Source organism: Notothenia coriiceps, unplaced genomic scaffold, assembly GCF_000735185.1.
Source record: "Notothenia coriiceps isolate Sejong01 unplaced genomic scaffold, NC01 NC01_scaffold00028428, whole genome shotgun sequence".
Taxonomy (NCBI): domain Eukaryota; kingdom Metazoa; phylum Chordata; class Actinopteri; order Perciformes; family Nototheniidae; genus Notothenia; species Notothenia coriiceps.
In genome coordinates, this window is record NW_011361129.1 from 110,638 (window position 1) to 128,354 (window position 17,717).

At 41.5% G+C, this 17,717-nt stretch overlaps 2 protein-coding genes across 2 annotated transcripts; one reads left to right on the forward strand and one right to left on the reverse strand.

Annotated features, from left to right (window-relative positions):
- Positions 1-236: 236 nt before the first annotated feature.
- Positions 237-7,828, forward strand: LOC104958190 (non-lysosomal glucosylceramidase-like). The gene is made up of 8 exons (XM_010785912.1): positions 237-666; positions 902-1,504; positions 5,143-5,234; positions 5,391-5,506; positions 6,448-6,666; positions 7,138-7,377; positions 7,590-7,692; positions 7,782-7,828. Exons 2-8 carry the CDS (start codon positions 1,308-1,310, stop codon positions 7,826-7,828), a joined length of 1,014 nt encoding a protein of 337 aa, XP_010784214.1. The 5' UTR covers positions 237-666; positions 902-1,307.
- Positions 7,829-11,504: 3,676 nt separating this feature from the next.
- On the reverse strand, positions 11,505-17,045 carry LOC104958191 (non-lysosomal glucosylceramidase-like; the record flags this gene model as incomplete). The annotated part of the gene is made up of 10 exons (XM_010785913.1): positions 11,505-12,529; positions 12,811-13,002; positions 13,161-13,276; positions 13,516-13,658; positions 14,410-14,516; positions 14,649-14,800; positions 14,988-15,095; positions 15,202-15,306; positions 16,629-16,813; positions 16,920-17,045. Coding segments are annotated over 10 exons (1,489 nt in total), but the record flags the coding sequence as incomplete, so codon positions are not given.
- Between the last annotated feature and the right edge of the window lie 672 nt (positions 17,046-17,717).

Below are 17,717 nucleotides of genomic sequence, written 5' to 3' on the forward strand. Positions count from 1 at the left end.
GAGTTACAGTAAAAGTCTTTGGTCGACCATTTAGAAGCCGTCCCGTGGCACAGCTAGCGAGAGGTGGACTGTTGCTATGGTAACTTGTAGGGAGGCGTAAGCTCAATATTTAAAAGAAACATTTAATTATGTGCGCTAACACTTCACATTCTTCAGGAATCCTTTCAATACGGTCTTTATACTTTTATATTTATTCACATGGAGCAATGGCTGTCAATTGTAGGCGAAATGTATAAGTGTTAACTAATACATGTCCCCCTTTCTACTGAGAATGGTACAGTCTCAGCAGCGGCTTTGCCGGTTTCCTGCACTGTGTATCCCTGCGGTTCACTTATCAGGCTTCCTTTACTACCAGGTGGTTTACTGATTTTGACTTTATCAAGCTCAAGGATCAATTATCAACCTTCAAAATATGTAATCTAAAAAGGGTTTTCTAGCTAAGCTGACGTTTAAATCGGCCAATCTTGTAAAAGCAAGGGGAGTGCGTATGCAGCCTGATCGAAATTGTCACCTGAAAGACAGAGCTGAGGCCATATACTTGTTATTTTACAGCGAAAAATGTAAATCATTTGCATATTGAGCAGATTGAGCACCGCGCTAGCAGCAGAAGCTACAGTCCTGCAGACAGAGGTTGGTTTGGAGCTGCTGTGGAGTGACGTCTTTCTGGTATTAAAACAAATAACTTACTCTTCTCTACTGCTGTCAATGGTCAGCTTTTTGCTAATAGCTAATAAAGTTTGCCACTGTAACCAGCGGTTGGGTAGCTAACGTTACATGATTCATATTAACTAATGTTGTCAGTTTGCGGCTTTGCACGATATCGGCCCTCTTGTATTTCTACCAGATGGATGGGATCACTCCTTTTAACCATTTGAATTGATCTTCTTTGATGTCATTGTAGGTTTCCCGGCTTTTGTTGAACTGTCATTACGAAAAACGTCCGGACTACATGCAAAGGAGGCCAAGGGGTCTGCTACCTCTGAAAACAGGAATCCAGAGACTAGCCCCTGAGGATATGGACATACTGAGCTATAGAGGCTACATTCTCCTGTGGATATTGAGAGTATTATAATGGCACTGGGACATTACACAAGAGGGAGCAATTATTTAAATGCAGGTATTCAGAACTCGTTGGATGAGAACCAGTTTACCCCACATGAATAACTTCTTGATCATCTACTTGCAGATTTCCCATGCTACTTCCAGTGAAAGCATACACTGACTTTTGATCAAAGTGGTGAGATCTTCCTGATTTCCTACTCCCATTCATACATTCTTTAAGCTCCCCTCACCTGTATCCTGCTAAAATGACTACTTCAGAGTGGGGTGAGAAATCCTCAGCGGACCTTATGAGTCGGTATGTCTCCAAGGAAATGGGATATGGAGTTCCCAAGGAGGGTTGGCGTATCTGTCTGGCACATGAGTTCAAGGAGAAGAGGAAGCCCTTTCAAGCAAAGGATGTCTCGCTGTCCAACGTCTTGGAGCACGTTGGGCTTGGGATCAGGTGAGACATTCATGGGTTAAATGAGATGGGAGTTACTTATTTATCTGTGCAAGTTTTAAAATCAGCACCACCTCGTCTACAGCACCACACCCATTTTCCTGTGGTACATGAACTGGTCCGACTACAAATATTTGTCATTGAAAATTCATTAAATCAACACTATGCCTCAGAGCACACCGTGGTTAGTTCCTTTATTGACACAGGGTGTTTTCAGTTTACACCTCCATCTTATGTAATGAACCTTTCTATACCATGTAACCCATGAGACTGCTTTGACAGAGGAGTACCTGGGGAGGCATTGGCATACAGTGTCATATTTCTCAAGCCACCACAGAGAGCAGGTAATCCTGCCTGAAGTGGTTAAGGCTGGCACAAGTTATCAAATATAATTTTCTATCAACTTAAATATGATATAACTAATAACTGTCTACCTTAGAGCAGTGTCAATGACATACATTTCAGCATTTATCACAGTAAGAAGCACCAACACAGTAGTATACCCATTTTTTCTTATGCATTTTAAACTGATAACGCATGAATGCTGTGTGTATTAGCTTTTGTCTCACCCAGATAGGTGTAGCAACTGATTAACAGAGTAAACGGCTCTTTTGCAACACAGTCTACCATTTAGCTTTGTCTATCAGTGGGGATGATAAGATAGTGCTTTGTGTTTCTTGCAAAAACGGCAAACAAGACACAAAGTTTTCTCTGTAAATGTTCAGTTTAATCAAAAGTATGTGCTTACATTCCATCCTTACTGAGGTAATGGGCATGTATTTGGCCCTAGATCCAGGTCAACTGTTAGTTCAAGGTTCAGGACATTTACTCTTCCAAGTCTTACAAGATTGAGATTTGCCAATTTCTCCACTCATGCACCCATGATGCTTGAAAAGTTCTCAGAGATATAGAGCATACAACTCTGAATTGTCGCCCTAAAGCTATAAAAAACATCCAGTACAGATTTCAACATCTGTCGATCTGATCCTGTTTGTTTTCCTGACAAAGACATGCTGCTGCTTTAGTGGATTGTCGACACACAGCCAGCAACATTTGTCTTATCATTTCAATCGTGAGAGCCTGTCTCTGTGACCGTCAATGTCTGTCTGGCATCAGGCCTCGGCTGATTTATACTGATTTAGACTCCCTGTGGATGATGGCCATAAAGATATGTACTTTGACTGAGTCACTTTAAGCTTTTCTATGCATCCAAATCTCTGCTATTTACTGCTTCTTCATTTGTTCACATTGTCTTAACATGTGACACCCGCAGTGCAATGTAGATGTTTTTAACTCAGCGTTAAACCACTAACTTGCTTCATATTTCAGAAATCCTTTACAATGTTGTGGTTATATTGCACATACTGCATGTGCAAACTGAGAAACAAAACTCAATCTTTTTCAACTCTCACTTAAAGTGGACCTATCATGCTATATTTGAATAATATATTGTAGGACCATACCTATATATAACATGTCTGTGAAGTTTTTTTTTCAAAATACCAAACAGATCATGCATTTTAGCCATCACTCATTTCACTCTATTTGCTCTTTTTTAGCCCTGTTTTTGCAAGGGCTGATTATGTGAGAAGTCTTCTTCGCTGCTTTTGTGGCAGACTACAGCGCCACCTACAGGCCTGGCATATGTACTACAGCGTATCCAGCGCTTTCAAACGGCAATGGCTGTCTCCTTCTGATAGGTGGAGAGTTGCCCATATAGGCGGAGCTCCTCGTCACTGACGTCAGAGATATTTCAAATCTGGATCAGTCTGTATCAGATCCGTTGCAGCCCCGTTTTTAGAGATTTGGGTATGGAGGAAAAGAGAGAGGGTTGTGTTTTCTGACACTTGGTGAGTTCCTTGACTAAAATAACGTACAAAAGTGCATTTGCATGATAGGTCCCCTTTAAGGTTAGTCTTATAGTTAGTTAGTTATTGTACACACTAATGGGGTAGTTATTATTGTGTAGTAGGAGGTTCTACCTGGGTTAATAGGAAACCCATTTTTAAGAAGCCTTTACTGTTGGACCAATGTATAAAAATACTGTACATTTTCTGAGCTATTTGCACAGTATACTGAACCAAGAACAAACAAGCTCATACAGCTCTTATAATACACATTCAAGGAGAAAGTAACAATGGGATTGTATATCTTTTAGTAAGGGAACTTTGCCCTTTTGCTGCAAGCTCTTGCCAGCTGTGGGTAGGTTTGGTCTTTGGTGGAGAACATGGCAGCTTGAGCACACACACAGGTTAGATTCAGTTTTGCATACTTTGCCTTTATTCAGAGCTTATCAGGGTGAGGGTCTAACTGTTGGAATTTCAGCTGAGCTGCAGAACAACACCTTCCTGACTATAATGCAACCTGCCATGGCTTTGAATTACTCACTTTAACCAAACCTATTCATCTCACTGTTGTTTCTCTGGACTGAGCTTTTCTGTTCGTGTGCAATACATTCAGGCCCTGCTCCGGCATTCACAGCAATTTGGCATGGGATCGATGTTCATGGCTACAAGCAGAAAGCCCTCTGTGGCTCAAAAGTTATTCGGTATTTTCGTATGTAAACAAGAATGCTGAGCACTAAGCTTCTCAGAGTTGTGACTTCTTATCATCAATATAAGTTTACATGGTGGACTAGAGGGTTAGCCCATTGACTGAAAAACTATTTTACTATTCTGATTCTTTGATCAATTCATCGTTCAAGTCATTTTTAAAGCAAAACAATGCTGTTCCAGTCTATCAATTATGGTGATATCCTGCTTTTATCTGTCGAACATCATATTAAACTGGATCTTTCTTGGTTTTGGAGTGACCAAGTGAGAACATTAGTAAGTGCTTTCTCACTGGTGTCGTTCACCGCCTTGTCAGCTTTCTGCAGAAACATTAGGATCATTATTGGCAGTGGGAACGTAAACATGTTTATCACATCTTGTGTTTTTCTCATTTAGCTAAAGCCCTCTGGAGACATTTTGAAGAAGCACTCAAGGTCTAGGAGCAAAGCGTTAGCCAAGTGATGCAGAATAAATGTAATTAGGGGCTTTTATTACATTGCAGCCGGCTCTCTGCAGAACTCATGGCCTTTGTACTAAAACAAAAGTATGACCTCAACCCAGCATCAGCTAGCTTTCTACTGATAAGGCATATGAATTGAGACTTCCCCACTTCACACATCAAAGCATAAACAGATAAAGGCTCGCGATGACTGTGATCTCCCTCGGACTCTTGTAGTTGTCCGTAACCTGCTGTAACCTAGCCTAATGAATATTTTACACCCTGCTCTGATAGCGAGTGCTGCACCTAGACTCACATTCATGCACACCTCACACTGCTGACCTCTCTCAGATAAAGTAGTCCTCCCCTCTTCCTTTATGCAGCTTCACAATGCCCTCGTTTCTCTCTGCCTGTGCGTGTGTGCAAGTTGTCCACCTTTGGTTCCGGGGCTTGCAAACGTCGGAAGCTGCCTTTTTAAACAAGCGAGAAAAAAAGAGCTTGCAGAAAAAGCATGTTAACCAATTACACTGTATGGATAATTATAAATGCATTTTAATATCATGAGCATGTTTATTCAAAGTAACACATGCAGTTAGGGCGCATTCAGTGCTGTGTTGTAACTGTACTGTATACTCTGTGTGTTCATCCAGGTATCTGAAGTGGTGGTACAAAAAGACCCAGGTGGAAAAGAAAGCTCCGTTCATTGATATGTTTCGTGCCCAACCCTTGCGACAAATATATGGTGAGATCAGGATCTTACAGTGTGCCGAGCTTGTGATATTACATCCTCTTTAATATTTCACCAAAACATACAGTACTATAACTCTTGAATTTGACCAGTTAAGCTCCTAAAAGTAATAAGGAAGTGACTGAATCCAGTTGATACTCTAATTTGCAGGTGCTCCACTTGGTGGTATCGGAGGAGGAACCATCACGAGAGGTTGGAGGGGGGAGTTCTGCAGATGGCAACTTAACCCCGGGATGTACCACTATAAAACTGTCACAGCAAACCAGGTAAATAGAAGTAGGCAGAGACTATGGTTAAAGCCTTTCATTAATTAAAATGACTTATTTAAGGAATATTTTCCTGGCATTATATATTTTTCCCTATACAATAGCTCATTGGCTTATTTTTCAGTCACCTCAACTCCGACTGCCTGTTACGTGAAGGTGTCCTAGGTCTATATATATATATATATATAAGATGTTATTATTTATTTCCAAATTAACAACATGTTTATGTATCTGCTGCAATCCATATTTGTTGGTGTTTATCCTTTAACCTGTGATTCAGTAAGGAATGTGAGTCAACCATTCTCTTAATTCATAAGAACTGTCTCCTTTAAGTACCGACAAAATGCTAATGAGAAAACAAATCCCTAAAGCACTTTTTTATTTTAAAACATTCCGCTGAAGTTAATCTACATAAATGTATTTACTTTGTTCATTTGTGGTGTTGTTTTCTATTCGCCAAAGGAAAGAGCCAAATGTAGACCGCAAAATACCATATATTTCAAATACGACCACAGTGGAGATAAATGCTAGGAGACAGATAGGCGATTCTCTTCTGACAGCAGCCTCAGCAAACTAACTGCAATGCATGGTGGGTGTGTTTTGGGAAAAGGGTGTGACTCATTCTGTCCCTGGAAAAACTGGCTCTCTTGGTTTTAACTACAGTGCACACCACCCTAATGTAGAACCATTAACTGGAGGCAGATTCAGGCTCAAGACATGCCTCTTGGGGGTTGTCAGAGGGCATTCTGGGAAATGTAGGAAGATTCAGAATCAGAAAACCTTTATTAGTCCCGAAGAAGGGAAATGTACATTGTTAAAGAAGGCTCAGGCAGTACACTAAACAGTAAATTGCACATACAGAACTTGTTGGTTATAAATGTCTAATCTCCTAAACCACAGATTAAATTCTCCACTTGCCCACATCCTTTTCTCTTTCTTAGTTTACAGTTTGTTTACGCCGTGGAGGGCAAACGGTTTACCAGCAGGTGCTCTCTGTAGAGCGTCCTCCCACTCTGCAGGGCTGGAACTGGGGCTACTGTGGAGAGTACGCCTTCTATCACGCCTTGTACCCCCGCGCCTGGACCGTTTACCACCTGCCGGGACAGAACGTCACTTTAACCTGCAGGCAGATTTCCCCAGTCATCCCCCACGACTACCAGGTAACTGAGACATCCCTGGACCTCATACATTATAATAGACTTATGATAATATTGTTGCATCAATCTAATTATGACACGCATCATGTCTAACCCCTGATACCTGAATAATGAGAAGGTATTTGTTGAAAAACCCTCAAGCTTGTCAATATAAATGTGGAAACCCCGAGACTATGATTGATGTTTCACCTACTTTCACCAACTCAAACAAGAGTCAAACATAAGTCATTTGGTTGCTTCATCTCCAAAACGCCTCAAATCATTTCAGCAACTGATGTCCCAACACTTTTGAATATATAGCAGAAACTCTAGGTTGTGGTGAAATAGCATGTGACCTCAGTTTTTCATTGCCATATCTACACAGTAGCTAATGACAATAAAGCCTTGAATCTTGAAATGCACATTTTAGACGGTGCCTGTCGACATGCTGGTTTCCCAAAAGTTATTTCCCAATGTGTATCTCCTTTATCCCAGGACTCTAGTCTCCCAGTGGCAGTATTTGTGTGGGACATAGAGAACAAGAATGACTACGCTTTGGATGTCTCCATCATGTTCACCATGGTCAACGGGTCGGGACACAAGGAAGATAAGAGCGGGGGACACTGGAATGAACCATTCCACCTGGAGAAGGAGGGGGAGGCGGTGTCTGGGGTTTTACTACATCACTGCCTTGCTGTGAACCCTTACACTCTGTGCATCGCAGCCCGAGAACAGGTTTGATTACCAAGTTTATGCATTTTAAGGTTTTTGTAGTAGTTTGAACTGTACAGCTGCACAAGACATTCTCAGGGAATAAACGGGATTTGCAACAATAGTCTCTATTATCTGGAAGTGTATTTATAATAATGAACTAGTTGTGAAATGCGTGGTGTTAGTGAGCATTAGGTTTTAGATTCACCCTGTGTGTTTTGTTCCCATTTGAACAGCCTGACAGGGAGGTCAGTCACCAGACAGCGTTCAGTCCAAAGGGAACCTGCAGCGGCCTGTGGAGTGACCTCATCACTGATGGACGGCTGGACTCTCCCACAGGTCGGTGCTTAAACACTCACTGTGGAGAGATGAGACCGATTCATGACGGAACAGATGTCTACATTTGTCATTTCCTCAATATGAAACAGTAACAGAAAAAATAGATGGAAAGAAGAAGAAGAAGGAAAGAAACTGATGCACAGTAAAACACCAACAATTCCATCTAGTGCATCACGGAGCACTTATTTTTGTAACTAGATTTGACCATTAAGTGTCAGAAACTGGTGTACAAACCGCAGTATAGAAAGTGAATACACTATAGATCAGGTATACATAAGACAGTTTATACAATACAGAATAGAGTGAATAAACATTAGTAGGTAAATAAAGACAAAGGCAGCAAGAGCTGAACCACCAGTAAGATGTGCTCACAGCCAACGCTGCTGCTACCTTCTCTCCTTTAGGCGTGGGCGGGCTGGATCCTGCAGAGGTGAGAGTTAGAGAGGGAGGGGAGGATAACAAGAGAGGTTAGCATATGGTATCTCTATCACGCTGTGCAGGTTGTTAAACATCTTACTGGTGGTTCAGCTCTTGCTGCCTTTGTCTTTATTTACCTACTAATGTTTATTCACTCTATTCTGTATTGTATAAACTGTCTTATGTATACCNGAAGCTTCAGTGTCAAACTGCCATCACTAGAGTTTACCATTTAGAGCAAATGTGTGGTGTTAATTGGCATGTTTTATTGCAGCTGCACTGAAGCAAAACTACTAAAGATGAGGATGCAGTGTAGTTGGTTTACCCTGTGTGGCTGTGGTCATCACAGAGATATTGACTGATAAGACTTGTGTTCAGTTAACTATTAATACATTTCTATTAAATATTAAGTAAAACTTATTTACTTCTTTCAAGTTTATTAAATACTTTTTTTAAATCAGGGATAGTTTTTAAGTCACCAATATGGATTTTTATTGAAGCTCATTGTGTGTGTGCTGTGGATAAATAATTAAAATATAACCATTACATTAATATCAACTAAGCCTTGGTATAGGTTTTATAATTATTTTGTTTTTGGCTTTCGAACAGGTGAACGAAAAAGTATAGAAATTGTAAACATAGCACTCCACTACAGACACTAGGTACGTATACTTGAAAAAGCCAAACCTTTATTTTGAATTAGTTAAACATAATAACATTTAAAACAGTAGTAAAACGGTATAACAATAATAATGATAATAACACTCTTGAATAGAAGATACAAATTACTATATACAATTTATAAATAAGATATATATACACATAACTATACAACTGTAAACCAAACTATCTACATAATTAAGTGTCAATGCCTATGGGGGCGGATATACGTTTCACTTTTTGTTTCTCATGTCCTTCAGCCACTGCTCCTTTGGCAAAGCCTCAACCAAGGGGCAGTAAACAACTCCCTTGTACTGGCTGTGTCCAGTTTCCGCTGTGCGAAACTTCCCACACTTTTTGCACGTGTTGTGCACAACCTTGCAGGTCAGCTTTCGGGTGGTTGGAGCAGGAATAGGAGCAGGAGCAGGAAGAACAGAGGAGAGGCTGGCATTCGGAGCCTGTGGAGCAGCGACCTGGACCGGCACCTGTGAGGTCACTGGATTAAAAATCCAGGAGCAATGGCCCAAAGGTGAAGCAGGGAATAGCTGCCGCTGCAGCACCATCTGAGGGCCAGAGGGAAGCTGGGGTGAAGCAGGGAATAGCTGCCGCACCACCATCTGAGGGCCAGAGGGTGGAGCAGGGAATAGCTGTAGCTGGGGACGCAGATTTACAGTTGCCGGTGTTTCTGTTGTGGGCGAGGCCTTCCTCTTTAGCTTTACCTGGCCAACGGTGCTACTTGGGAGGATGTAATGGTGAGCAACACCTGGCTGGGGGGCTGCTGATTGGGGGCGAACATTGGCAGGGGGAAGAGGGTCAGATGCCACAGACAGACGGCTAGGCAAGACCAGCCCCTGCAACACCACTGCATTGTCTTCCCTTTTCACCCTCTTATTGTGCCCCTGCACCAGGGTGGTGTGGCTCACGTCCACCAGCTGCAGGGTGGTCTGCTGCATAACTGTCCCATTGGACAGAATGCGGCGCCTGATTTTCCTATAGTCCTCCAGGATGAGATCCCATCTTGACACTGTGCCAGTCCCCCTCTTCCTGGGACTACGGTGGATTACACAGAGCCTGACAAAGATTGCCTCAATCAGGCGGCAGCAATCTGGCCACTGTGCAAGTGGGGCAGTGGTGGTGAGAGCATGCCTCTTCAAACTCTCCACCCCTGGAGTGAACTCCTGCTTCTTTTTAGGAGACCTGAACCGCCCTGTGTCCAGCCTGCTCTGATGTCTGGCAGCAAAAACCACCCTTTTGCTTGTCATAGTCCATGTTGCTAACCTGAGAGAGGGAGAACACAGCACATAAGACAAGAATATCTCAAATTGTGAACTTATATATGCACAGAGGAAAAGCAGCTTGACTGTTCATGATCCTGACCTGCTGGTTTGTTAGGACCATAGTCAGCTGGTTCCTCAGCTCCACCAGACACTCTGCCAAGCTGTCCACTCATGTCCATGCCTGCCATGCCAGAGTCATCCACAGCCTGCAAAAATATAGAAAATAGAAAAATAATGTGAGGACAGTGAAAAAGGACAACCACAGCTAAAACACATAATTGCATATTTAAGCAATAGCTCACGACAGGCCGTGGTATATGCTCATTATATCACAGCTAAGGGGCGTGGTTCAGCCCGACGCGAAGCGGAGGGCTGAACCGCAAAACAACGCGGATGCTGGCTTGACTCAGTTTTCCGAAGTGGAGGCTGGCTTGACCGCAGTCGTAAGGGCTACATACAGTAGCTGTATGACTAATGCTGGTGGTACCACAGGTCAAAACGTGTAATAAGCTAATTACAACATGCCCGTTAATGTAATAATTGTATGACAATCGGATGTACATATTTACCCATGGCTGTTGACAATTATTAAAATGACAGTTAACGTTTATTTAAAATAGAAACATTAGCATTAGCAATGCTGGCGATGCTAACTAATTTGATGCAGACTGACTGAAGTTGCCGTATACCGTCATGTAAAAGTTGACGGCAAAATAGTCAATTGACATCGAGAGTGATGGTTGTAAAGTTGGGTTTTGTGACTGTCAAACAGGAAAAAGGTAATATTTAGTGTTAGTACTTACTCTGGATATCTCAGCTTCGCTTTGCGAGGACTGCGACAAGTGCACTGTCAATCAAAAGCGTGAGGGGGCGGGTTTGGAGAGAAGCCGTGCCGTGAGTGGCTCTGTCTATTGTGATGCCGTGACGTGATTGGCTCCGTCCATTGTGAACTCGCGTCGTGATTGGTGCAGAGAGACATGGTAGATTATCTAATATCGGCTCTGCCAATTTGTTTTTCCTGCCAACATCAGTTATCGTTAAATTTGATTAAGAGAGATCTTGATCAAACATTATGGTCATTTGGATACTATAGTGTTGGGCTGGTGACATTTAAAAGTGTTATCATATAGTTTGTATAGTTGTAAAGTTGTTCTAATTTTGTGAACGCTGCATTTATGTGAAAAAGATAGATATACCTGTTCCTTTTTCCACAAAGATGTTTTCACTTCTGCTATATTACCAGCCAACATTACACATCAAACTTACATCATCCAGTCCAACCAATGAATGAAATGTATATGAATGGCTAATAATTTAGCTACTTGGACCAAGAGTTCTGTGAAACGTCGACATCTTACAAGTTGTGAATGTAAAGTGTTGTACACAGATAGTTTTTTTGTATTTACTAACAACTTTATCAATATACATTTAAATAACACAATTAACCTCCGGTTTATTATTCAGTCATTTATTCAGCATGATTGTCATGAGTATTGGATTTTATAAAATATAGTAAATGTTGCCACTACATTAATATACTGTAGATGTGGCCAACATGCAACAAGGCACCAAATGTTATTAAACAAAAAACATATTACATTACCAAGAACAGAATTCAAATTTTAGAGGAAATCTTCTAATCGACCGTTTTTATTGACCAATATTTCAAATCTTGTTTGATTCACTCACAGGCCCTCTTGTGAACCCGACTGTCAAAGACAATAGTGACTGCTTGAGGCTAGTATAAAAAGAAAAAACTGTCCTAAAATATTAAGCATATTAACTTGTTCCAAGTGTTCAACAATATTATTGAAAAACTGTGAAGTGTAGTGCTTGCAAATGAATGTAAAGGTGGGAAAGTAGACAATATGTTACAGAAACAAAGGGTCACATTTGAGTTAGAAATACACACTGGCTATGATTTTGACATGGCCTGAATATCACCCTACACATCATGACAACAAAAGAAAATTAGGAACCATTTGCAGTCTCTTCAGATTCCGACCTAACAATATCATGATCTACAGTAGCTACTGAGTTTTTCAAGCGTAAACCATCAGAGTGCTGACCTTGAGTCTCAAACATTTGAAGAAAAAAACAGTGGAGAATTAAGTTAAAAGTCTGTGACTAGACAGGGCAGCGGTGCAGATGAGGGTGATGACTGCAGGAGAGTTTTGATGTTACTTTCAGAAGACCTTCCTAGTCACACCAGTTTTAATAATCAGGTCCTAGCTCTGAGTTTCTCCCAAATCCTGTCCGTGCTCTCCATCTGTAGCTTCAGTTTGAGCTGTTGTGGTCTGATCCTTCTGTGAAGTGTTGAGGGCCAGCTGCATGGCCCACACACTCAAAGGCCTCATGTATGCCAGAGAGCGGTAGATTCCCTTCTCGCAGTACGCTTCAGGAGTCTGGAAGGCCATGCCCAGCCGCTCCCACACGGTTCGGTAGCAGCCCTCCGCCGTGCGCATACCCTCCTCCTGCATCCCCTGAAAAACAGACAGCCAGAGAGGCATGAGGCAGTGTTTCAGAGGATTGTTATAATGTGTCCAATCATTTACTCTCTACTCCCTAGCTGAAGTGCTTCTCCTAAGATACTTGCCTCCATTAAGTTTAAAATATAACGAGACCTTGAACCATAGAAAACTTTGAATGCAGGCTTTCAATAAATAGATTTCTTAGTTGAGGCATTGGGAAAAAAACTAATATATACCAAATTGTTTTACCCCTTTAATGTAAGGTGTATAGACTAAAAAACATACACACTTACCTCATGTATCATAGTGGCTGCTAGTCCATACACGACTCCAATCCAGACTTCATCCGACTGGACACTGGAGCGGTCAGGCACTCCCTCGGGGCGCATGCCGTTAACTGCCCCCATCTGGCCTCCAGCGAAGCTCATTACATTCAAGTCAAAGACAGATTTCAGTGCGGTCTGAATTTTTTCTTTGGGAAAAGCCTAGAGAGAGAGAGGGGAAGTGATGCTGAGACTACAAAGGTTTGAAGTATGTCCTAATGAAAAACATGACTTTATTGATGTTTGTCTAATCTGTAGGTTGGCATAGGGAATCTTTCTTGTCGCACTTCTTCATAAGGGCTTGTTTTTTTTTAACTTGCCTGGTATTCTCCCTCTCCCAGTCCAGACGCTTTCAGGAACCAATGGCCAGCACACTGGTCAGACATGACGCTATTAGAAAGGTCCCTCCCACTGCTGTCATAGTTGTAGTACTTGCCTAAACATGAGAGGAAAATAGGGAATAAACAAAAAGCAGTATGACAGACAGTATTGGTAAGTGTTTCTGAGTATCGGGAACATGTTTTTGTATCACAACTATGTCCCGGAAGTCTATCGCCATAGGGAGCGCAATGTCAAGTGTGAAGTTCTTTATAAGAGCAGAGCTTGAGACGGTTGCAAGCAGTAATACCAAAGGGGACATTTTGCACAATCACTGGACTAGTAGAGATCATTTACCGTTCCACAGCAGTTTGTCATAAGCAGCGCTGCCCCGGTCCAAGATGTCTCTGTAGCGTTTGTATGCCTCCTCATTTTCCACCAGTTTGGCCATTTTACACATAACACACAGGGACGCTAACCACAGCCCACCACAGTACGCACTGCAAAAAAACAAAAATATAAGAATTTTAGTTCAATGTAAACTGTAAAATAAGGGGTAATAAGCTCTGATTGTCATATTTTAATTACAAAACATTTGCTAATGACATCATATTTTTCTTCAATTGATCTTGCCAATGTATAAAAACCCTAACGTTTCCTAAGTTGATTTCCCAGCTTGCAAGATCTAATTATAAAAATAGATATAATTGTAAATGTACAAGGAAAGCCCTTCATCTTTACTCTTACTCTAATCTAATCACATTTAGCGAAAGCCCTGCAGCTACACACAAGTCATGCTTTTTACATTTCCTTGCCATCTAATGCAGACCGTAACCTTTAAATGAAATTATCATACAGTACTTTATTTGTTTGAGGAGTGCTCAATTAATTGAACGACCTGTTAAGGATTGATTTAATTAAATAGAGGGTTTTTGTATGTTAACTTTGAATTGCTTCAAGGTTTCTAATTTAATAGAATTCATTTTTCTATTGATATAAAGTTTCAGTAGTGGGTAGTATTACTAAGCTAGATTGCTACAATTATTCTTGTAGTATATCATAGTATTTGAAATCTATGGGGTATAAGACAACACAAGTAGGTCATGTGTACTCACAATAAGGGCAACGATTTCTGCACATTTTTGTAACCTGATATCTAATAAAATAATTTCCTAATTTGGGGATCAATAAAGTACACATCTATGTATCATGTTTTTTTTTCAGAGCTAATATGTTTTTTCATCCTCTCACCTTGGTCCCGTAACCGTCCAGCCGTCATAAGTCTGGTCGGCATATCCAGAATTCTCTATAAGGCCGTCTCCATCCAAGTCGAACTTCATCTCTGACTCCATCACCGCCTAGAAGACCAACCACAATAACAAAGCTTAAGTGGAACAAGCAACATCAAATCCAGGATAATTATGTTATGACTACAGATGGGCTTCAACTCTCAAATGCAGCACCGTTAAGACCCCATAGATCCCTCGTACCTGGCAGACGGGCCACATGTCCTTCAGGTACTGATGGTCCTGAGTGAGATGAAAGTCCCTGTAGACCTGCAGCACAAACTTCAGGTTCAGGTCCTTCCAGTCTGCAGTGTCATGGATGAGGTAAGCATTTACCCTCTGCCACGGCTCATCATCTAGGGAAAGAGTCATCATGTTGTGCAATGAGACAATCCAGTAAAAAAGACTTGAAGACAGTTAAGAAATGTTTGAATCACACCATTGGGAAACAATCCTACGCAGCCACCACTGGAATGTAATTCTTCTTAATGTATTTCATTTAGTGTACCCTAGTTTTTCACTTTCTAGTTTCACTCTTCATACCTGGGTCTCCTATGTCGTGAGGTACCACGTTTTTGGCCTTGACAGGAGAGTAGCGCCCGCTCATCAGATGCAGCCTCTCCATGGGGTCCTGCTGAACCACACTGCCGGCTGAGAAGATATCAAAGCTGTTCAACTTTGCCCTGGCATTGCTCTTTATCAAACACACATGATGAGATAGTTGATACAAACGCTCAGATGAAAGCACTTCACTCACCAATATCATATTGCAAACTCAAGGCAAGTTTAGGCCACAGCATGATAAGTGCAAACGAGGCGTAGAAGTGCACGTCGTATGTGTTGTACATTCTGTACTCCTGACCTGGGAAAAAAACAATAGCTTAGTTATGTGCGTTTCATATTTAATTAAGACATATCTTTCTTTTTACTCAACAAATATCTCATGGTTAAACATTTTTAGTGTTGTAGCTGCCCCAAAACACAGCATGAGGGAACAAACAATCAAAACATACCAACACAGTTTTGGGTGTGTTCACCTTATCTGATATTTAAAATGTGTTAATTAGGAACTACAATCAATAAAGTGCTAGAAAGTGCTCAAAGTTAATAATTTCTAACATAACATAAAAGTACCAACTATCTGTTCATATTGATTAATCATTTTTTGAAATAAATCAAATAATTGTTTATCTCCAAAAAGTCTCTTCAATGAAGATACCCTTTATCATTTCCTAGAGTTCAAGATGATTTCTTCTAACGTTTTGTAAATTTCAAACAATTACCCAAATCCCCAAAATATTCAGTTTACCATCATAAAGTAGGGGAAAGCAGACACTCCTCCCGTAAAAGAAGTTAAAATGTGTTGCATGAGAAATAACTGAAACTATCATGGATTGCCAAGTTTCAGATTACCGTAATTTTCGGACTATAAGGCGCACCTGAATATAAGCCGCAGCAGCTAAATTGAATGATGTGTATATATATAAGCCGCACTGGACTATAAGCCGCAGGTGTTTTAATGTTTAATTACCATATGTAAGGGTTCGTGCACAGAGGGGATTGTCGGGAAAGAGATGGCTGTTTGAGGAAGCTCCCATTTATTAACATTTCAACAAACAAGTTGCATATTTGCATAACGTATTCAAGTGTTACCATTTAGTGCAATAGTAGCTACAGAACATGTGCTGTGTATACTGTACTGTATCACATAGCGTTTCAGACACACAAACTTTTCAACCTTCAAACTTAAACGGTGCGCTCCCAGCGCACGTACCGGCAGTGATCTACAGCAGTGGTTTTCAACCAGTGGTACGGGGACAAACTGTCTCGCTCTCGTAATGTCTGTCTGTCTTGCTCTCGTTCTGTCTCTCGTACCACTCTCGGTTCCACTTTTACTTTTGCGCGCTACCTGTCTCACTCTTTTCCGGCCTCCAGCTTTTCCTGCTGGAGCCCGCCGCCTAAAGGTGGGGGGCGCGGACCGGCCATAGAGCCCATAGAGTTAAAGGTGGTGGACTGTAACCTGTAAAATCCATAGATTTAGGAGGTCCCCTAGTGGCCGTCAGCTGTAAAAATCCATAGATTAGCCGCACCGTTATATAAGCCGGAGGGTCGAAAAATGGGAAAAAAGGCACGGCTTATAGTCCGAAAATTACGGTACTTTTCTGTCGATCAAGTGTCACTTACCTTCTAGGTAGGCGAAACGTCCGAACTCTTTAACGACGGCGGGCTGAGCTGGCAGCCCCCCGTCCTCGCTGCGCACCCCCCCACTGACATCAGCGTCCTCCGGTAGCTCCGTCCACACCGTCCCTCCATCCACCACAAAGTACAGCTCGTTAAATAGGGCCGACTTATACCAGGAGGGGAGGGAGCTGCAACACAAGCCAAGGTGATAAACACTTATAAGCTTTCATGGATGGAAAGCTATTGTTATTTACGTCTTCATAATTTATAATCAATGTTTGAACTGTCAACTACCTGTCCTGGAGAATGGGTCTTTGCCACTCGTCAATGCTCTTCTCCCACTGTCTGTAGTGTGTTAGTGCGTAGTGACCTAATGAGGGGGAAGCATCCCCTTTGGTCCCAAAGTAACGAGTGTATCTCCTGGGAACAGAAAGTTGATGTTAGCTTCATCAGAAAAACAACAGCAGAAAACACAATGAGGCTTCAAAAGGACACGGCATTGAAAGCATACTTGTTCGGATATCCGTCACTGAAGGGTTTTATTTGCAATTAGGGAAGCGGATTGTGTTTTATTCCGCTATTAATTATTCATGGCGTAGCTTTTTAGGATGTAATATGTGATAAAATAAAATGTATCAGAGTCCTGGATAGAAAAGGGAACAGCTAATAGCATTTGTTGTAACAAGACAACCTTAGACTGGTCTTCTTCAAAAGTAATAGAAACAGCAAGAACGATATCTGTAACTGTGTTTAACTCTGGCTTGTTCACATTCCTGCAAAGCAACACAATGCACATGTGTTACCTGTGTGTTACCTGTGTGTTACCTGTGTGTTTTCTGTGTATTACCTGTGTGTTCTCTGTGTGTTTCCTGTGTGTTCTCTGTGTGTTACTACCTGTGTGTTACTACCTGTGTGTTACTACCTGTGTGTTACCTGTGTGTTACCTGTGTGTTACCTGTGTGTTACCTGTGTGTTACCTGTGTATTACCTGTGTATTACCTGTATGTTTCCTGTGTGTTACCTGTGTGTTCTCTGTGTGTTACTACCTGTGTGTTACTACCTGTGTGTTACCTGTGTTACTACCTGTGTGTT

Excerpts from the sequence above, each read along its gene's own strand:
- LOC104958190 (XM_010785912.1), top strand. The coding sequence starts at position 1,308 with ATGACTACTTCAGAGTGGGGTGAGAAATCCTCAGCGGACCTTATGAGT. Across the intron at positions 5,235-5,390 it reads ACCCTTGCGACAAATATATG|GTGCTCCACTTGGTGGTATC; the intron begins GTGAGATCAGGA and ends TCTAATTTGCAG. Across the intron at positions 7,693-7,781 it reads ACGGCTGGACTCTCCCACAG|TAACAGAAAAAATAGATGGA; the intron begins GTCGGTGCTTAA and ends AATATGAAACAG.